The 21,606-nt window shown below is 48.0% G+C and overlaps 1 protein-coding gene across 1 annotated transcript in view; it reads left to right on the top strand.

The window, feature by feature from the left end:
• The window catches only part of OIT3 (oncoprotein induced transcript 3), a 22,933-nt gene extending 1,598 nt beyond the window's left edge, over nt 1-21,335 (top strand). The window contains exons 2-9 of the mRNA XM_009996394.1: nt 2,096-2,470; nt 3,337-3,447; nt 5,606-5,728; nt 8,470-8,592; nt 13,835-13,995; nt 14,572-14,987; nt 19,608-19,707; nt 21,168-21,335. Coding sequence (XP_009994696.1) covers nt 2,096-2,470; nt 3,337-3,447; nt 5,606-5,728; nt 8,470-8,592; nt 13,835-13,995; nt 14,572-14,987; nt 19,608-19,707; nt 21,168-21,335 — 1,577 coding nt within the window. The remainder of the gene's footprint in view (nt 1-2,095; nt 2,471-3,336; nt 3,448-5,605; nt 5,729-8,469; nt 8,593-13,834; nt 13,996-14,571; nt 14,988-19,607; nt 19,708-21,167) is intronic.
• Nucleotides 21,336-21,606: the final 271 nt, after the last annotated feature.

A 21,606-nucleotide genomic window follows, 5' to 3' on the forward strand; every position in this document is an offset into this window, starting at 1 on the left:
TTCCTGCTGCCATTCCCTCTCTGTTGCTCAGGACTAAGGGCTGCTTGTGCTGGGAGTGAGTCTTCTCCTCTGTGTACCTCATGAATGGTGGCACTAGAGATTTCCTTTGTGAGCCACAGTTTTGCTACCCCTGCCAGCTTGTAGCTCTGCAGCACTTTTGTGACTGCAGCAGCAGCAGACCCGGCCTTTTGTGCTGGATTTGAGGCCAAATAAAAATCTGTCTGTGGCTGAGGAAGGTGTTAAGGATCTTCCTCAAGAGAGAGATTACGTTTGTGAGAAGGTACAAGTTAGCATGTCAGTGAGACAGATGCTTGAGAGGTTGCAGCTAAATAAGGGTGAGTGGAAGTCCATTCTCTGGAGCACTTGTAGTTCCCACAACCAAGTCAGTGAAGCAAGTCAAAATAACCAAGGTTTGTCTGTGTCTGGAGCAATCTAATAGAAAAAATATCATGTCTCCCCCCACCCTGAAACTGCAACACCCCATTATTTAAACAAAACAGCAATTCTAGAACTTAGAAAAAAAGATGTGGTCTGGAAAGTAGAGAGTATTCCAGTCTGAGATGTATTTAATAGAATGATTTTATTAGCCTAATTCTAGCAAATGATATCAATTTTCCTTACTCAAGACAGTATTAGCATTAATTTTGCTGAATAGGGACTAGATAATTGTGGATAAGTGGTGCTTAATCAGGTATTAAATGTAAGTGAAAATGAAAACTCTGGACTTCTAGTGAGAAAGCTGCCAAATCACAGCTAATTAGGAGAAAAATGAAAATGTGATGAACACTTCCATTCTTTGTGCTTTTTTCTCCCCATTGTATTCTTATGTTTTAATTGTTTGCAGAAGGTTCAGAAAGGCCTCTGATGAGGGACAGGCTCCTTGAGCACTGCATGAACCAAGATGCACAGACCAGGAGGTCCATGTGTTTGGATCTTGCCCTCACACTCACTTCCCTCACTAACATCTAATCTCCTGAGATCAGGAGGGCTTGTGGGCTTGCAAGGAATGTGGCTGTGTAAAGAGCTGAACATTTTCCTCCCCAGGAGGTCCTGATTCAGACCTTAATGCTCTCTGGGTTTAAAGTTAAGAAATAAAAAGATCTCAGGAAGCCATTTCAGGTGCAACGTCACGTGTGGATTGTAGAGGTGGTTAGCATTTGGCAGAGAGGAAACTGGGGTCTGTGAAGGATGCCAAGGAGAGACAGAGGAGAATAAAATCTGAGGTAAATGAGAGGTTTTGTCGAGAACAATTTTTTTATTTTTTTTTTGTTAAAAACCCTCTCTTAAAAAGAGGTCTCCTACCTCACCTCTCTAAGCACACACTCTTGGTTAGAGACAGCCTGCTGGGCTGTATTTATCAACTTCTTTGTGACCTAGGAGAGCAGTTCTTGTATTTAGCTGTTTAAAATTGTACCCTGAAATGAGTGGGAACTGATATATTATGCTTAAAGGTCTCTTACAAATATATAGAGGCCTATTAATTGAAAGGGAACATTTTCTTTCTGTGCACCTTAACCATGGCATTCCCGTTGCATATCTTGCAGCTGGTGTTTTAACTGGTTCCCTGCAGCTTGTGGTTCTGGCAACTCAGGTGTGAGGGCTGACATGAGCTGGTGATGGGTCTTTAGAAAGGCTGCATAACTTGCTTGAAGTCTGGTCCTCTTCTCCAAGGCTTGTGGAAGTTACCAGTGACCTCAGGAGGGGCCTGCAGGGTGCTCAGGTAGCACTTGCTCAAAAGGGTGGATGTCCTGGGCTCGATCCAGTGCTCCCAGGACATATTTCCTAGGGCAAAATCATTCCCCGAACCTGAGGTTTGCTTATGATTATTTTTTTAACCCTGTCAATACAGCAGCTAAACAGCAAGTCAGACTGTTGCCTGACATAAAGAGCTCTGATAATTTCCTTTTTCTTCCAAGACACTTAAGCCAAGCTGTCAGAATTTTCCATAAGGCAATTACGTTGCTGCTCCCTGAGGGGTCTCCATCTATCCCAACGATTCCCTTCAGCCAGGAACGGAAACATTAATTCTTTTGCCTTCCTTGCAATTACCCACCAACAACTTGATATCTACCAGATGTTCTTTCCTGCCTCTCAGCCCTGGACCCCTGCTCTGCCTACATCAGCCTGAACGAGCCCTGGAGGAACACGGATCACCAGATCAACGGTTCCCACGGCCAGCCCACCTGCGACAGCCACATCGACGGCGAATGGTACCGCTTCACCGGCATGGCTGGGGATGCCATGCCCACCTTCTGCATCCCAGAGAACCACTGTGGCACCCATGCTCCCATCTGGATGAATGGCAGCCACCCACGAGAGGCGGATGGCATCGTCCCACGCCAAGCCTGTGCCAGCTTCAATGGAAACTGCTGCCTTTGGAATACCACGATTGACGTCAAGGCGTGTCCGGGCGGGTACTATGTGTATCACTTAAGCAAGCCCAGTGTTTGTTTCCATGCATACTGTGGGCGTAAGTGACTGCTGAGATGGCTTTTCTGAAACCCTTTGGGACAGGAGAGAGGTAGTGAGGCTCCAGGGGCACCTTATGACAGCCTTCCAGTATCTGAGGGGCATACAAGAAAGCTGGAAAGGGAGTTTTTGCAAGGATATGGAGTGATAGGACAAGTGGTTATGGCTTTGGACTGGAAGAGAGGAGAGATTTAGGTAAGACATCAGGAAGAAATTCTTTAGGGTGAGGGTGGTGAGATACTGGAACAGGCTTCCCTGAGAAGCTGTGGCTGCCCCATCCCTGGAAGTGTTCTAGGCCAGGTTGGATGGGGCTTGGAGCAACCTGGGCTGGTGGGAGGTGTCCCTGCCCATGCAGGGGGTGGGACTGGATGATGTTGGAGGTCCCTTCCAACCCAAACCGTTCTATGATTCTATGATATAATGTACCTGAGAGAGTTGGTGACTGCTTTCTGGTTTTCTCACCCAGAACCATGTCAGATGATGTGGTGCAGATGGTGGCCTCTCTGTCAGAGATTGGTTAGACTGTTTCACAGAATCATAAAATTATCCTGGTTGGTTCACCTCCATGAATTCTAGCCTTTGTTCAGCTAGTGGAAATCTTCCATAGCTTACCTGGCCACAGTGATTTATTGCTCCCTGTGGATCCTGTGGTTTGTCCTGGCATGCTCCCAAAGCCAAAATTTGCATCTCTGACTTTAAGGAATTAAACTGGATTGTTTGTCATCAGCTTCAGTGGTTCAGCTTTCCTAACATGGACTAGGTCTGTAACTGAGGGACTAGGCACATGGTGTGAACTGACAGTACAAATACAGTATTTTTGGTGGATGCTCAGAGGTTTGTGCTCACACCATTCTTGTCATGTTCTAGATTTTTATGACATCTGTGATGTGGTGGATTGCCAGGGCTCCTGCATGGACACCAGTGATTGCACATGTTCCCTGGGGACGACTCTGGGACCTGATGGACAAACATGTCTTGGTAAGGTTGGAAATAACTTGTGTCAGTTACTGCTGCTTTCTTTCCCCTTTGTTTCCCAATCCATTGTCTTACAAAGCAGTAAAAAAAAAAAAGGGAAAAGCCTTCTGAGAGGAGTTTTTCCCTCTTGCTGCCTAGAGTAGATCTTTGATTCTGTAAATGGTTCCTGATCTCTCCCTGCAGGGAGGTATACAACATCCTATGGCTGACTACATTGTGGTGCCCCCAGAGCCACACAAGGCACAGAGGTCACCTTTGCTTCCTGCATGGTCCAGTTGCTGAAGGCAGCAGCTTCACTGCCAGCAGCAGAGTGTCATGGCATGCTCACAGTGCAGCCTCATTGATATTCACTGCAGTCTGTCATTGGAGATTTCCTCTCCCTCACTCTGTTGAATGCCTCTTTCCTCCAAGAAACGTTTTGCTGGCTGGTGTAGGGTTATGCACTCATCTTCACTATACTTACTGCTCTTGTAGGGCATTGTCCAGGGCCTTGTTTGAGGGAAGGCAAGGGATTGTGGGTGACAGTGCAGCCTCAGTGGTTCTAGGCAGCATGACAAGGTGATGTTCAGGGGACTGGCACCTGATGACTGCACTGGCAGAGACCAACATGACCAGGAAGGAGGTGGAGGGCAGGGGATGTGGGCTTCAGGGACTTGTGAAGGGATCTCCATGAACCCCTGAGGAGAGGATGGCTATGTTTATGTGTGGTGTTGGGAGGTGAGCACCTGGGCTTATGAGGTCTTAAGAAGATGGTCTGTGGGGCAGTGCAAGGGGTGGCTTTTGGGGAGCTGCAGAGCCTCACTGATGAATAGCAAGAGGTGACATGGAGGGAGGAAGAGGTGCTAGTGTTCAGGGGAAGTGGGATCTCACCTTTGTCTTTGAGGCTTGATTTGGTGGAGAAGCTGAGAGCAGAGTAGGACCAGCAGGCCGCATGGCAGGTGAGTTTCTTCCATAAGGACTTCAGCTGACAAAGCAACCCTGGAAAGTTTCTTTCTTCACACTCCTCATGTCTGTGGGTGTCAGAGCAGGGGTTGTAGCTGTGGAGGGAGCTGCCCTGCCCTGCCCTGCTGCTGATTTACAGTTCCTCACACTGGTTCTACAGAACCATTCTGCTTAAGCCACTGCATATCTCTGCAGCCAAGTGGCTGCCTTAGCCCTCTCAGCTAATTTTAAGCATCTATTGGCTGCTTCTCTGCAAAACTTCCAGGCACAGAAGTGGCCTTGGCAAGCTCCAGCACTCATAAATGTGTGGCAGGAAAGGGTTCCCTGCAGCAGGGAGGCACGTGGGAGTCCAAAGCCTCTCTGTGTGTGCCAGAGCTGCCCTCACCCCCCCCCTCCATGGCCAGGCTGGGCAGGAATTGAGCACTGCTGCTTCTCTTCAGGATAACCAGATGGCACAACACCTCTGCTGTGATCATTGCACTGCTTTAGCTCCCTGTGGCCTCTCTTGGGTGGTTCATTCATCCTTCTGAGGACTTTCTGTTGTGCTGAGTAATTGTGCAGTCACTTACCTGACAGCAACTGTGCCGGCCTTCCAGAGAATCCAAGCATCTGTATGGGCCTCCACTATGCCTTTCCTTTATGGAGAGTGTTCTTCCTTTCCCAGCTCAGCCTAAGAGGGGGCTGAAGATGCTGTAGTTGTCTGTGAAACCTCCCTGTGCTAGGTTGACTTCTCTCCAGTATATGACATGCTTTGAACACCAGAGCAGAACTGCTGGTCCAAACTTTTATTTTGATTTGCAAACTTACTTAGGGCTTAGATTAGGTCTTTGACCTAATTGCTTTTGACCTGTTAAATACCTGGATCCATGTTGAACTAAACCATGGTTAAATCAGTTCAGGACTCTCCCAACCAAGGCTCAAGAAGTCCTCCCTGTGTCCTCCCAGAAGTGCTGGTTGTCACTCGTGCGGAAGAGCACATTGCTGACCCATGGAGGTATTTACTCAGTTTTACCACTGCAGTGGAGTCATGTTAACTCCCTTGTCATGTCTTTGTGAGTAGATAGTGGCCTTCAGCATTTTGGGGGGATTACTCATCTCTCTTGCTCATGAGGCCAAGAAAGCCAGTCCCCAGCACCCCCAGGTAGCAGCCCCTTTTGGCTGACCAAGGTGCTTGATCTGACTGTGGGTTTTGGGATGGGTTTGGGGTTTTTTGTTGCAGATGAAAACGAATGTGAGCAGAACAATGGAGGCTGCAGTGAGTTTTGTGTCAACCTGAAGAACTCCTTCCGCTGCGAGTGCGGGGTCGGGCGCACGCTGGGGAGCGACGGGAAAACCTGCGAAGGTGAGAACTCAGCTGTCACAGTCTGCTGGAAAGAAGTCATTCCCTTTCCCTTGCAGAACTAGTTCTCTCCTGGCTCCTTGCAGCTGGGATTAAATGTCACTCCTGTCACTTCTGTGCTTGCCAGTGGGGTTGGTACTGAAATACCCTCCTAATCAAGCAGAGAGGGGGCTCGTTGTTGTTCTCCCTCATTTCTGTTTTGGTCTCCAACTTGAGGGAGAGGAAGCAGCAAATCTGGAAGACTGGTTGTCCAGACAGAGCTGGTTATTGCTGGAGGTGCTGGGAATTGGCTCTGGAGATTTGCACACTAGTTGTGAGGGGGCAGATTTGGCAGTGCTGGTTTTTGACAGCTAGAATTAGGGATGGGGTGATGTGAGGATGGCTTAGCCTTCTGGGACAGAGCTCGAGGAGGGGGGGGTGCCAATCTGCAAACAGAAGCTGGGTTTGAGATTAGGGCTGCATCTTGCCTGTTTTTTATAAGTAGGTAGTTGTGGGCTCTGCTGTGTGCAGCTGCTGCAGTTACTTCCCAGTGGTGGCACAGCCAGGTTGAAAATCCCTTGGTGAGTTTAGACTGATAACTTAGCAGGGGCTTAAAGACAAATTGTAGGTTTGATCCGTGGTCACAAACATCTTTGAGCAGAAATTTGAAAACCCAGCAAAAATGGACTTGTGCCTGAAGTTTTCTATGGTCAGCTTTGAAGAGCACTACGGCCCCTCACAGGCAAAGCTACTGTGAGGCCTCAGACAAGAATAACAGCTACAGTTGTGCCTCACTTTTGAGCTACCCCACTGTCAGAACTGAACATGTTCTGCAGCCTGTGTGCAACTTTATATGAGCTGCTATGTGGTAATCATCCATGGTGCAGAGAGAAAAGAGAGGTTGCCATTGTATTTTTGGGCTGCACTCCACCCTTCTTTTATGGTTCACTGACAGATGGCTCCAAGCTGCAGTTTTTGTCCCTGCTTTCCCCCTCTATGATACCAGAGCACGTTTTGTCTCACCTCTCTGAGAATCTCCCCTCTGAGCTCTGTTAATAACCAGACAACACCTCCCTGGGGAAAGCTGTTTTGCTCCCTAAGTCCTTGGTAAGATGTGTGGGGCCAAAAATGATCTGCAGGCTTTGCCCTTTCAACATCCAGCACTGAGCTGGTGGGGTGTCACCAGCTGTGCTGCAGGGCACTCTTTATCGCTCAGCACTGCACTATCTGACAGGCTGGGATAGTGTCTGCTTGGAAACCCCTTTGTTTCTCCTGCTTCCAAAGTTGGATTTTAGGACCTTTAACACAAGGCCATTTCACATCCTCTGCTGTAAGAAGGATGGTGTTTTTCACCAGTCTAACACTGCTACTGGGGATTTTTACAACCTTGTTAGTGAGTTTTATTTCTAAAGATGTGCCCTCAGCTTTGTGAGCCATTAGAGTATGTGATTTACTTGCGAACCACCTCACAGCTGTTGCTAAAAAGAACAAATGCAGGAGATTTACTGTGGTTACATGAGGCTGAGTAGGGCTAAGATTATGTCAACATTTCCCTTGTAATGCTTTACCCATTTTATTGAGTCATGTGTTCAGGGCTGTTATTTTCCAAGCAATGTGTAGGATTGAGTATGGGATTTCCATTCTTCTCTTTGCATTTCAGTGAAAACTACACAGTCATTTCTGATGGCAGAATTTGTATTTATGATTTCTTGATGTTATATGTACCATTGTTTTACTCAGAACATCTAGCTGTATTCATCCCAAAGGGAAAAAAAAACAACAACAAACAAATAGTAAGGCTGTTATTTTTTAAAAATCATTATACTGGTATTTTCTGGGTAGCAGAAAGCCCACAACAACTAGAAATGGCCTTCCTTGCCTTAGATTTTCAAATCTTCACAATGTATTTGGATGATATTTCAGGCTCTTTCCTGCAGCTGTGGTCACTAGGAGTTTTACACAAAAACTTGGCTCACCTGAACAGAAAAGATGTAAGAAAGAAAAGAGATTACAAATCCCCCAGTTAGCTGGGTTGCCCTTTCTCCTCTGCAGTTTAAAATGGGGGGGAAATTAGGAAGGAAAATCAGCCTTACACTGTGACCTTGTGTAGGTGATAATGCATGTCAGGGTAGCCACTCTCTAAGCCTAAAACTCACAAACTAGCAAAATTGCTGCTAAGCAGACTCCTGGGAGCAGAGTTTCATCCTCGGCCTGCAAAGGGGGTGCAGGAATCCTCTGCATCCACCTCCAGCACAGCTGGGAAACCCACAGGCACAGAGCTCAGCATCTTCTCTGGTGTTCCCTGATGGGAATAGGAGACTGGCATCTTCCCTGCACATCTCAGGCTTTAATTCTGGTGATGCATGTATGGGTCCACATGGTAGAATTTCTCCCACCTTTTTGAAGTCAGAAACATCATACAAATTTACTTAATGAGGACATCTCAGAAGTTAGAAGGGGCCAAGCTGGAGATGACCTCTTCAGCCTTCTTGGCATGCCAGTTCTAGCATGTGATTTAACTTGGTAAGACTTTTCACTGAATTCCTAGTTAACTTTATGGTGAAATGGCAAACTAAGGAAGTTGTACAATTAAAAATAGGTTTGCACCTCATGTTCTTGGAAGCAAGCTCTCACCATGCTGTTGCCTTCAAGCTCTGTGTCGGTCATACTGTTTGTTTGTCAGCCAGGAGTGTATGTTGGGGTCTGTATAGCTGCCACCCAATTGCCTGAGGAGCAGGGTGTGCTGATTTTCCTTTCTTTTGCAGAAATTGAAGGCTGTCACAACAACAATGGAGGCTGCAGCCACACCTGTATTGAAGTGGAAGACTCCTACCAATGTGAATGTCCAAGAGGACTTGTTCTGTCAGAAGACAACCACACCTGCCAAGGTAGGTCAACAAAATCTCCTTGACAGCCTATGTCCCCTGGAAGTCAAAAGTATGTCTGAAGAAGCTTTTCTTCTTGTTTTTGTTGCCTTCTCTTAAGTCTGTCTTTTCCAGTTTGTTTAACAGAGCTTTGTCATTAATGACAGATCATCCCAAACTGAGAGCCTGGAGACATTGCTCTTTTTACCAGGCAGGAGAACAGAGACACAGGACCCAGCTGGGTGCATCTTGCATCACAGGTGGTTTTGGCAGTGTTCACTTACAATTAAGATTGCTTAATGATCTCCCATTATATTGCTCTGCTTCAGCTCTGTATGCCTGTAACAAATTTCTGATCTTAGAACTGAAATTTTCCATGCTTCAAACTGGGCTTTTAAAATTTCAGCTGAAGTGGTTCACTCCCTTCCAAGAAGGGGGTTAAACAGAAAGGCCTTTTTTTTTTGCCCAAGAATCTTGGTAGCCATCCCAGTAATCATTCCTATGGCTTGAAGCAGGGCACTAGTTCTGCTATGAGGTGTTTCTGCTGCCTCTTGGAGAAGTGCCCAAGATAGCATCTGAAAATTGACTGTTCCTTCTGCTGCAGAGAGGCAAGAGCAGTGTTATCCTTGGAAGACCTCCCAGCTGAACTTTACTCCAATCCTTTATGCAGGGAGTCCTTCTTCTTGACCCACCTGCCCCTGTTGTACGGAATAAACATGTTCCCTGTTTTGGGTTGAAAGAGCTGAGTGAGATTTAGTTTGGAAATACATCCAATACGAGGTCAAATTAACTCTATAGCAGCTGGTGCAGGGAGCAGAGGATCAAGGAGAAGTTCCTGAGGGCACTGAGAGTTAAGCAGAGGGTCTGTAGCTTCTTGATTTCATCAGTTCAGAGACCCACCCAGGATTCTTGTGGGTCTCATAATTCCACAGCTGGCTGAGCTCATGAGGTGCTGAAAGCAACATGCAGCCTGTGTCTTACAGAGATGCCTACTAAGATCAGCTGCTGAAGGGCCATTCAGACAAAAGCTGCATGTTGAGGAGAGCTGTGTAGGCACAGGCAAGGCAGAGGTGATGCTCTCTGGTGGGCCTCATCTGATGTGCCTGGCCACTGCTCAGGGCTGTCAGGCTCAGCTCAAAGCTGCAGAAGGCACAGTGCTGCCCTTGAGGAGACAGACCTCAGCTTTCTGCTTGTGTTCTGCCCTGGTGGGCCCATGAGGAGCCCGTCTGGTTGCTTTGGGATATTTCCATAGGAATTTGCTAATGGTCTGGACTCAGGCCATAGCTAAAATGCAATAAAAGGGAGCCTGTCATGAGCTAAGTCACTTGGGCTCTAGATAATACCCCTGAGCTGGTGTTACCAGGTGTGCTCAGAATCTCCTGTAGTCTGATGTGTTTCCCAGTGCCCAGACATCAATTAGAGGAACAGACCCAGACGTTGTGCTGGCCAGCAGGGCACGTATGCCTCAGAGAGGAGGTTGGAATGGTTCTACTTGATGAAATTTTTGCCTTTTCAGCTTTTTAGAAATGCAGGGCACTGTTTCCAGGGGCAAGCACTGTACCCTTGGGATTCAGCAGAGCCAGGTGGAGAGGAGGGGAAAGCTTCCAAGAGATGATACTTACTGATTAAAGGTCTGATTGATGGATACAGGCCAGAAAAGAAAAGTGTTCTTCATCCCTGGCCCCCTCAGGCAATCCCAGCAGGGTTAGGAGGCCATGCATTTCCCAGACAGTGTTTCTCCTTCTGAGGCTGCTAATGAGAGCAACAGCACTGCCGGGTGCCAGGCTGGGGCTCAGGATGCAGCAGCTCATAAAAGCAGGATTGCTTGTGCTTTTGCATTTCCTGAATTTATGTCCTCAAGCAGTGGTCTGCAGTTTTGAGCAGACATGACAGAATCTATCTGGAACTGCACCATACAGGTTTTTATGGCATCCAGTCAGGCTCATAGTGGTGCAATTAACAGTGCAGGGCAGACACTGTTGTCTGAAGCAGTTGGTTCTGCAGCCTTTCAACCCTTCTCTGCACTATCTCTACATTCAGAACACTAATAATCTTCCACAGAAGTCACAGCCTTGGCTACAATTGCCCCACAAAGATACCAGCCAACAAAATTCCTGGAATTTTGCAGACCATCCTGGTATCCCACCTCTTTCCAAAATGTGATAGGGAAATGCTTTTGTCCCCTCTCCCACACTCACGCCTTGTGTGCAGCTGAGCAGTGTTGTTCCTCTGTGTTTGCAGCAGTGGTTCAGAGCTCTAGAAACCCTGTTCTGCTGAGCAGTCTGTGCAAAAAGGATAACCCCTGCTCCAGGCAGGGTACTTGGAAAAGCTGGGGAAGGAATCACAGAACCCTTCTGGTTAGGAAAGACCTGCAAAATCATCAAGTCCAACCATAACCTAATTCTACCAATTCCAGTGCTTAAACCATATCCCTCAGCACTACATCTACACAGCTTTTGAACACCTCAAGGGATGGTGGTTTCACCACCCCCCTAGGCAGCCTGTTGCAGTGTTTAATTACCCTTTCAGTGAAGAAGCTTCTTCTAATGTCTAATCTAAACCTCCCTGGCACAACTTAAGACAATTTCCTCTTGTCCTGTTGCTTGTTACTAGGAAGAAGAGACCAACCCCCACCTCACAGGTGGTTGTTGAGAGTGATATGGTCTCCCTTCAGCTAAACAGCTTTTCTTCAGGCTAAAAAGCCCCAGTTCCCTCATATGTTCCTCAGAAAGCTTGTTCTCCAGACCCTTCACCAGCCTTGTTGCCCTGAACAAGGGCTGGACAAGGAACATGGTGCCAACAATTCTTCCCCTGTGCTCAGCACTGGTGAGGCCTCACCTTGAGTCCTGGGTGCAGTTCTGGGCCCCTCACTTCAAGAAGGATCTTGAGGTGCTGGAGCAGGTCCAGAGGAGACAATGAGGCTGGTGAAGGGACTAGAGGGAAAGTCTTATAGGGAGAGGCTGAGGGAGCTAGGGTTGTTTGGCCTGGAGAAGGGAAGGCTCAGAAGGGACCTTCTCACTCTCTTCAACTACCTGGAGAGAGGTTTAGTCAAGTAGGGGCTGGGCTCTTTCTCCAGGCAACCAGCAACAAGACAAGAGGGCCTGGCCTGAAGCTGCTCCAGGGGAGGTTTATGTTGGATATCAGGAAGCACTTCCCATGGAAAAGGTGATCAGACATTGGAAGGTACTTCCACAGGGAAGTGGTGGAGGCACCATCCCTGGAGGTGTTCAAGGAAAGACTGGATGTGGCACTTGGTGCCATGGTCTGGCTGATTTGGAGGGGGTGGTCATAGGCTGGACTTGATGAGTCTTTTCCAGCCTTGGGGATTCTGTGATTCTGTAATGTAGGCAGCACAGGGAGTGTTGGCCTTGCCACAGAAGCTTCCTACCAGGGTCAGGGCACTTGCAGGTGTTGGTGCAAGGAGAGTTTAAAGCAGTAATGACGAGGCTTCCCCAGCACTTAGAGATGCTCTGAGGTGTAGGAAGGTGGAGAACTGAAACGTTTGACTAGCAAAGACTGAGGTGAGCCCAGGGCAGGGGTGCAAGAGGTAGATGCTGTGTTCATCAAAGACATTTAGAAACAGAGATAACCTGAACCAAATTGGTGAGACCCTGGCCCAGGTTGCCCAGAGAAGCTGTGGCTGCCCCATCCCTGGAAGTGTCCAAGGGCAGGTTGGATGGGGCTTGGAGCAACCTGGGCTGGTGGGAGGTGTCCCTGCCTGTGGCAGGACTGTTGGAGATAGATGAGCTTTAAGGTCCCTTCCAACCCAAGCCATTCTATGATTCTGTGATTCTATGAAATGGGTCCTGAACTTTGGAGAACTGTAGCTGGGATTCAAACTCTCTTGCCCTGAATTACACCTTTATAAAAGCATTAGATTTTCTTATTCATCAAGGAGTCACTGAAGCAATGAAGCTTTAAATCCAAATCAAGCCAATCAATCCTCCAAAGGATACTAATCTCAGCATTGCCCCATGTTCTCCAAGCCCTTTTATCTCCTTGGGAGCTTTGCCATTTGACATGCTCAGTTATTCCCACTTGCTGCAGATGGAGGAAAAGTTAAGGTAATTCTAAGTTCTTTAATTCTGTGTTCTAACCCACCAAGGTCATTATGAGAGCACATTGCTCTGGGCAGACTGCATACATTTTAGCATATCACCTTGAAAAGATCAACTTTTAATAAAAAATCCTCCCTGGAGGTGCACAGGAGCTGTTACAAATACCTTAGCTGAGAGATGAGAATGTTTTAAAGGGAATAAAAGGCACATTTAGCAGTGTGCCTTGTATCCAAGATCCAGAATCCTTAATTATGTGATTAACTTGACTGACTGATCCTATGAATGTCAAAGGTTGGGACTGTAATGAATTTCAGGGAAAAGCTTGGTGAACTAGTATATTTGCAAAATGTTTTGTTGTGTGATTTTAAAACATGAGAAATGGAAGTTCTGGAGGGGGTTTGTTTTTCTGGCTGAGAAGAGACCAAAACATATGCACCAGTATCCCTGTTCTGTATCTAACTAGACAGGAATATACCCAAGGAATATATATACCAATTACTTCTTTTATTGAAGACTATTTCCTCTCCTTTCCTTTTTCCTTTTGTCCAATCTCTGTTTTCTCCCACTTCTTAGATAATGGAATCATATATTTTTTTTAAGTTCACAAGGAGATCTGTATTAAACTTCAAAAGTTGGATGGAGGTGGAATGAATGAGCTAATTGGGTTTGTTTGTTAGAGCTGGGTTTATTGCTTATAAAAATGTTATGATAGCAAGTTGAGGTGCTTCCATTTTAGCTCTGTATCTATATGGAATTGCTCTGCTTTGTTTTGACACGTTCTGGGTTTGATGTAAAACCTGATTAAAGGTCTTAAATAATGGCTTTGCCTGGGGTGTTGTGAATTTAGTATCCAAAGGCTCTTCCCAGAGAATATCTCTCAGACTTGAGCTGAGTAGGAAGTATAACTGGAAATACTGCTCAGCTGAGTTTCTGCTGCAAGTGTCACTGTCATCCTTGTCCTGTGTGGCTTTGCTGGGTGGGGAAGAGTTTGGGGCAGTGGTGGCTCAGGAGGTTCCCCTTGCACAGATGAAGTGTGAGACAGGTAGTTACGTTACTATGGTTAGATAGTGTCATAATTGTAGCATAAGACTCCTTTTTTTTTTTTTTTCCCCAGTAGTAACTGACGTAGCCCTTCCCCACCCCCCTGACACTGATACTCCCTAGTAGCTTTGTGGTGCAGCCTGTTATTCTGGGGACTTTTCTTCTAGTTCCAGTGCTGTGCAAGTCCAGCTCGATTGAGGTGAGCATCCCGAAGGACCTGGTTGGAGGCCTGGACCTTTCCCTCATCAACAACTCCTGCAAGGGAGTGTCCAATGGCACTCATGTCAACATCCATTTCTCCCTCAAGTCCTGTGGCACTGTTGTAGACGTACGTACACCCGCTGCTCTCCTGGGGTCTCTCAGATCTGGGGGCTCGGCTCTGGCTTAGTTGGGAAATAAAGCTGGTGTAGATGCCATCAGAGCAGCTCCTTGTGTTGCCGTGCAGCTGGCCCCAGACTAGATCTGAGGTAGCACCCCAAAATAGGAGAGCTTGTTCCTCTCCAGCGGTGTGTGTCCAAGAGCATGGACACTGCTTCTGCTCCCCTAGTGTTTCAGCAGCTTCGCCGTCATTCTGGTGCAGAAATTGGTGTCGCTCTTCACCCTCCTGCTGGGACAGAATCTGGTCCCCTGGTAACATTTCAAAGGTTATACTGGCAACTGGTCAGGAAGCAGAGAGCTCACCTTGGCAGATGAGTGCAATTGGAAGCCAATTCCCCTGCTTCATGCAGGAGTAGAGCACATCAAAGCTTACTTCCTAGGCAAGGATGAACATCCTGCTGGTCGCAGCACAAAGACCCACGAGCTGCACTCGTAGTGGCTAATCTGAGTTTTCTGAACAAGGTAAACTCTGAGTCTGAACTCGGAGAGGTCTCCCCATTCCCTGAAACTCCTCTCTTTGCTGCAGGTAATAAATGATAAGATCATTGCCACCAACCTGGTGACAGGCTTGCCAAAGCAGACTCCAGGGAGCAACGGGGACATCATTGTCCGCACCAGCAAGTTGCTGATCCCGGTCACCTGCGAGTTCCCACGTCGTTACACCATCTCTGAGGGCTATGTGCCCAACCTCAAGAACTCCCCCTTGGAGATCATGAGCCGCAACCAGGGCATCTTTCCCTTCACTCTGGAGATCTTCAAAGACAAAGACTTTGATGAACCCTACCGGGGTGCTCCTCCCACCCTCAAGCTTCGGGACTCTCTGTATTTTGGGATTGAACCTGTGGTACATGTCAATGGACTGGAGACACTGGTAGAGAGCTGCTTTGCCACTCCCACCTCAAAAATCGACGAGATCCTGAAGTACTACCTGATTCAAGATGGGTGAGTTGACTGCTCCTTCCTTGGCTGGCTAGTCGATGGGTATTGGCAGGGGGGCTGAGATGCGTTGCCTGTGTGATGTGGGAATCACTGTGACTTCTCCACGGCAGCCAGTCTGCTCTGTTCCTCACCATCACCAGCGACCAGGCCATCAGGCTGAAACCACGTCCCATCAGAAACATCTGGGAGCAACAGTGGGAGGCAGTGAAAGAGGTTGCTCCAAGCGCAGCCTTTACAGGACATATTTCTCTGTCACTGGCCTTGTGGGTAATTGAGTTAGCTCCTGTAGATAGAAAAGATAATCCTTCCTGTTAACCTCTCTGCCTGCCTGCAGAGTGCCAAACCAGTCAGCACAGCCCCCTGGTGGCTTGTGTGCCATGGCTTTGCAGCAACTGCAGCAAGTGTCTTCATTTTCCCACAGTGACCTTATTATAGCATGGTTGGTCCTTGTTGGAGCTCCAGGACCTCCCCTTGCTTTGCTGTCTCTCTGAAGCTTCTCAGTGCAGTAGGCTTTAGAGTCCCTCGGTGTGGCTGTAGTTTTCTGGGGTGTTTGGTGTACTAGTTAAGAGCTTGGTGTGGATCTGTGGGTTCACTGTCAGGCCTCCTTGTGGTGGGTTTGGTGGCAGAGGTTTGGGGAGCATTGCTGTGGGCTCTGCTGTGGCTCCTAGGATGACCCCTGTTTTCAGGCACTTGTTTAGGTGCTAGCATGGCAAAGTGCAATGTTGCTGTGGAGTGTTTGCATCCAGCAGTGCCTGGCAACTTAACCAGACAATGCTGTGGAAATGTCACAGTTGGGAACCAGTCTGCCATCCTCTGGGGAGGAAAGCCCAGCCAAAGTGACATCTAAGACATACCCAAGCGTCACAGCCCAACAGTTAAGGGTCTGTGCTCATGTAGCTCCTGTGTTCTGTCTGCCAAACCATCTAATGAGGACAACAATTATTTCCTCATGTGCCAGGCTAAATCATCTACTGTTACAGCTGGTGATGACAAGTCCTGTGTGATTGTCTTGTAACAAAAGGGTCCTCCAGAGTACAGTGCACACAGATGCTGCTTTCGTTTCCTTCTGACAAAGGTTGCAGCATTAGCTTGCTCTATTCTGGGGGCTGCATTCTGGGCTGCAGTCCTTCTGTGCCTGACATTTCTGGCATTTATAAGCAGATTTGTAATGGAAGGATTGATTTATTGACTCCCTGGCTTGGCTGTTACTGTGGACCCTTCACAGAGTCTCCAAACGTTCATTCCAGTCTCACCGTGAGTGAAAATGATAAGAGTTCAAAACAGTGGCCAAAACCTGAGGTGAAGGGAGAAGGCAGAAAATGTCACCTCTTGAACTCACCACAGCACTAGTTGGAGGATTTACAGCACCAGCAGCCCCTTTGGTATTATTATCCTGCAGAGGGCATTAAAACTTCACCGAAGGGAAAAGTGGGCTGGAGCTGGCTGGAGCCTCCTCCAGCTCTGTGCTCCAGCCACCACTGCAGGTCCCACTGTCCCCAGCCATGCCAGCCCTGTGTGCTGTGCTACACTGAAATGGGACAGCTCACTTCAACCAAAGACTGATGGTGCACACTGGAACCAACTGGAGTTCTGTGGCTCTAGCTTTGCTCGCAGCAATTAAAAAGTGAAATTAGCTGAATACACTGCTGATTTGTCCCTGTTCCAAACAGGTCTGCAATAACCCAGTTTCCTTCTCTCAACCCAGCCCCAAAAGCCCAAGGCAATAAAGATGGGATTTTAAAATCAGTTTGATTATGTAGGATCAGACCTGCAGGGCTTAGCTGCACCTTCCAGAGGGAAATACTGTTTAAATTTGAGGGGATATACCTTAGACTTGAGGGTTGGGAAAATTCCCTCTTCTGCTTTCTTCCCTGCTAATTCCCTGCCATCTCCAGTTGCAAGAGGTGGGAGCTGCCTTCTGTGGGACACCTCAGCAGCTTGCCTGTTTCTAATCTTGTTCTTTCTCAAACCAGAAATTAATTCAAGGCACTGACTGACTGCAGAGGCGATAAACCTCGCAGCTCTCTGGGGCATCTGGAGCAAGGTCATGTCACTGAGGGCAAAGCCTTGTTATCTGATGTGCTCAGGAGCTGCCATCTATCTGAGCATGCTGTGGTTAAGGTGGTTTCATTGCAAGGCTGATCTAGTTACACCGTGGGCTGCCCCTTGTTTATAGGCTGAGGTGGTTATTTTAGTCTCCAAGCCCTCCTCTCTACCTTGCAGCCCCCCAAAGAGAGGGGCAGAGCACAGCTCCCATGGCACAGCCACTCTCCCTAACCTGAGCATATTATGCACAAGAAAGGGTTTTTCTCCCCATAGCCTGACCAGGGCCATTCATTTTACTTCCATCCCTGGGCTCCCTACCCCTTCTCACCTCTCCAAGGTGTTTCGTAGGAGGGTGGGGTGTGGTACAACCCCAAAGTCACTTGGGAGGTTTCTGAGCTCTTTTTGTAGTGCTGCAGTGCAGGTTTTTTTAAACCTTCTCTAAGACATACTTAGGGGCATGGTAGGGGCTCCATGGTTCCCTGGTTCCTCCTGTTGTTTCTCCATTTTCCCCCTCCCTGGCCTCAAAGCAGGAAGCTTCTTGCCACCAGTAGGGAGAACCTCCAGAGAACCTGGGATTCAGTTTGAGTCGGTGTCCAAGAAGCCTCACAGTTTAGATGTTCACAAATGAAGACATGCCTATGAGCTGACTTTATGGACCCAAAGCTTGGCCAGTCACTTACAAAAAGCCTTTAAGTGTCATTATTTACAAGCAGATGCTTTCAGGAATGCTGCTTTTAAAAGCAATTTTTTTCCTAAACAGCTTAGTGACATCCGGGGTTTGGCCTCAGGGGGGTGGAATCAATGTCAGTTTTTCTAGATGCACCATGTTAATTTATTAGCTCCCCTCGGGTGACATGTTATGTTTGCATCCCCAGCAAGTTAACCAGACAAGCAATGCTGACAGGGGTATCCCTTCAGATTGTGACCTCCACTGGCTGGGAAAAGCTACAGAAATAGATGGTGGTGAAAATGACCAATCCTTAGTGCTTCCACGGGCACCCACAGCTCTGCTGCACATAGCAGAAGGGAGGGGTTGCAGCCCACGGAGCCCAGTCAGCTGAGCAGGGCAGAGATTTCTCTTCTAGTCAAGCAGAGCTACACACAGATGGAGGGTTTGCTGCTGTTTGAGAAGTGAACACCTCAAATGTCAACATTTCTGACTATGCCTTACCTATTTCTGGTGTAAACATAGAAGCAAAGGGTTGCTGCAAGAGTAGGACTTTCAGCTGTCTTGTCTCTTCCACCATCATTTGTTCTTTAATATCCCACATTTCTGGAATTAACTTGCTAGAAAGGACTAGCTGCATTATGATGGAATATAAAAGCACCATCTGGGCCTCTCAAAATGCCTAAGGCTTTGTAGGAGGCAGCAGGCAATATCAAGTCACCATAACTTTTTGTCTTGCTGTCAACCTCTAAAAGGGCTGTAATAGTTTCTAAACAGACTGCGCCTGACACGTAACTTCTAGAAAAGCAGCTTATTTAGTAGAATTGTAGAATCATGGAACGGTTTGGGTTGGAATGGACCTAGAAAATCATCTAGTTCCAACCCCCCTGCACGGGCAGGGACACCTCCCACCAGCCCAGGCTGCTCCAAGCCCCATCCAACCTGGCCTTGAACACCTCCAGGAAGGGGGCTTCCACAACCTTCCCAGGCAACCTGGGCCAGGGTCTCACCACCCTAACAGTAAAGAATTTCTTTCTAATGTCTAACCTAAATCCTCCCCTCTTCCAGCTTAAAACCATTACGCCTTGTCCTATCACTTACCCTGGTGTAAAGTCCCTCCCCAGCTTTCCTGTAGGCCCCTTTCAGATACTGGAAGGGCACTATAAGGTCTCCCTGGAGCCTTCTCTTCTCCAGGCTGAACAGCCCCAACTCTCTCAGCCTGTCTTCATAGGAGAGGTGCTCCAGGCCTTGGATCATCTTGGTGGCCCTTCTCTGAACTTGCTCCAAGAGCTCTTTCCTTGCAGTTCTGTGACCTCTCACATGACTGATAGTGCTAGTGATGGAGAAACTGGAATGATGAATGTTAGTGCGATGAATTTGAGCTGCCTGACCATGCCCAGCAGGAAGAAAAATGTGTATGATGTAAAGCAAAGTAGATCTGCATGTGTGTGTTCTTCACAGTCTGTGATATTTTAGTACTGTGAGCAAGGGCTTCTCCATTTCCAGCAGGATTGCTGTGCATATGTGTGTGTATCCAGAAAGCACCTAATACAGCCACAGGGTGCAACAGTCCTGTTGATCACTGCAGGCTGCTGCACAGGGAGGTGAGATGAGGACACACTTGCCTGCAGCTCTCTGGCAGTCCCTCTGCTGAGAGGACTGGACCACGTCCTGCCAGCTCTCTGCTGCTGAGCTGCTCTTTGTCTGGAGATGCCATTATCATCACTGTTGTTTTTCCCCGTCGCTCCCAAATTTTCTCCTGTGGCCAAAGAGGAAGTAACATGGATGGTAGCTTAGCTGGAGAGAGCCAAGCTCTCCTTTCCTTTCTTAAATAGGCTGGGGTGTGTTTTTTCTCTTTCTTTTTCCATTTCTGGGAAAGCCATTAAAGCCAATCCCTCTGCTTTCCTCAGCTGCGTTTCTGATGACTCGGTGAAACAGTACACGTCAAAGGACCATCTTGCCAAGCATTTCCAGGTGCCTGTGTTCAAGTTTGTGGGCAAAGACAACAAGGTAAGCTCCAAACCCACCTCTTAGATAATTCATCAGCCCAGAGTTGACTGGAGAGTGTCAGCACAGGGGTTAGAGGGCAAAGGAGGGGAATGGCTGGCTTAAAGCAGATGCTGCTGTGCTTATTCCAGCAGTTGTGTCTTTCAGGAGTCTGTCACAGGTACTTTAGGAGATAGTGATGAAAACAATTAAAATTAAATAAAATATGAAGGGCAGTTTTGGAACATCAGCATCGTAGTAGGCTAAAAATTGTTGTTTCCAAGGTAGTTTTAGTGGACCCTTAGATGCTGGGCAAGAACAGAGTTACCAATCACCAGACAGAAACTTGAAGGGTTAGTGCACAGTGTCCTGTATTTAAAACAAGATGGTCTGTACTGTTGAATCTCTTCAACATTCTCTAGCTCCTGTGAGTTCAGATGCCAGGTTTCCAGAAACGAGGCCACCACATTGTTTAATTCAATGTGAAAGCAGCTCGTCCAGGCTGGTGGCACTCTGGGACAGAAGCTTTGTAGTGGAAGGACAGTTGAAGGCTAATGCCATTCTCCTAACTCCAACAGCTTTCCTTTCCTGTGCTAGAAGAAATCAGGTCTTTCAGTTGCTGTTGTTATGCTCAGCCAATGCTTCTTGCTCCAAAAGGCATAAAGCTGCCACGCCAGCTCTTGGAGAGCTTCACTAGGGTTACAATGGATGAGATCTTTCAAAATTCAGAAATTGTGCTTGGCTGTCTGTTTGCCACTGCTGCCTCCAACCTGCACCCTCCCAGCCCGTGTGATGGATTTTGCTTCAAGCCTCACCATTGACTAAACAATCACAAATACCTGCTTCCCTAATTGCTGCTTGCAGGGATCTTGCTTCTTCTCCTTGTCATTGAGAGGGCAAGGAGCAGCAATCCTGTCACTGCCTTTACTGTGCAGAAAGAAAAGGCATCTGTCTCCCTGCCCGTTGTGTTCTCCTTCTCCCCTCAACTACCCATCTCAGTTCCTCATTGACCTGCATTTTCCTCTTTTGCCCCTTAGTCTCCTCTCTTTATGTTTGCTCAGCTCACATCAAATTCTCTTGCATGTTTTTATCAGCCCATCTCCTTGTGAGGCCTCATGTGTTCTTGGCCTGCTTTCTACCATCCATGCAGCTTCTACTGCTCCACGCAAGCTCTTCCAGGCTTATTCCTGGTGTGTTTCCATCCCTTCATGCCTTCATATTCCCTGCCTAGCCCTTGGCTAAGAGGCAGACGCCATGCTTTGAGATCTCAGAGGGGCACTCTAGAAAACATGCCCTCTCCTGAGCACCTCAGCAAACAGCTGGAGCAGCTGGTGGTGATGGCAGGCGAGGGCCTTTTTGCTGTGGGGACAGAGATGGTTGCACAGTGGGAATTGTGTCGCTGGTGCTCTCAGAGAGCTGGCAGCACCTGCCAGCCCACCTCCCAGAGCTGCCTGTTGACTTGGCCTGCCATCTCACCCCTCCAGGAGGTGTTCCTGCACTGCCGGGTGCTGGTGTGCGGGGCACTGGACGGGAGCTCTCGCTGTGCCCAGGGCTGCAGGAGACGGGCACGCAGGTCAGCCCAGAGGGGGCAGGAGGAGGAACCTGGCCACGTCCTGACAGGAGGCCCCATCAGAATCGACTTGGATGACTAACACCCACCCTGTGGAACAGCATCTCTGCCTGGGGCCAACCTTTCTTACCAATGCCTTCTTTCATGGCTGGTTGAGAAGAGGCATTTGGTGATGCCCCACTTGAAGCTCAGGACTTGTTTCCCTCGCTGCACGATGATGATTTTTGAGGTGCCCTCTGGGTGCAACCCGGACTGCAGAACAGCTTGGTCTTACCTGCATTTCTTCCCAACAGCCCTTCTGGTGGAGGGACCCTGTTGCTTTGCAGGCCTGAAGCATTACCCAACTTGGCCTT

The sequence above is a fragment of the Chaetura pelagica genome, unplaced genomic scaffold (genome assembly GCF_000747805.2).
Source record: "Chaetura pelagica isolate M959 unplaced genomic scaffold, ChaPel_1.0 scaffold464, whole genome shotgun sequence".
NCBI lineage: Eukaryota > Metazoa > Chordata > Aves > Apodiformes > Apodidae > Chaetura > Chaetura pelagica.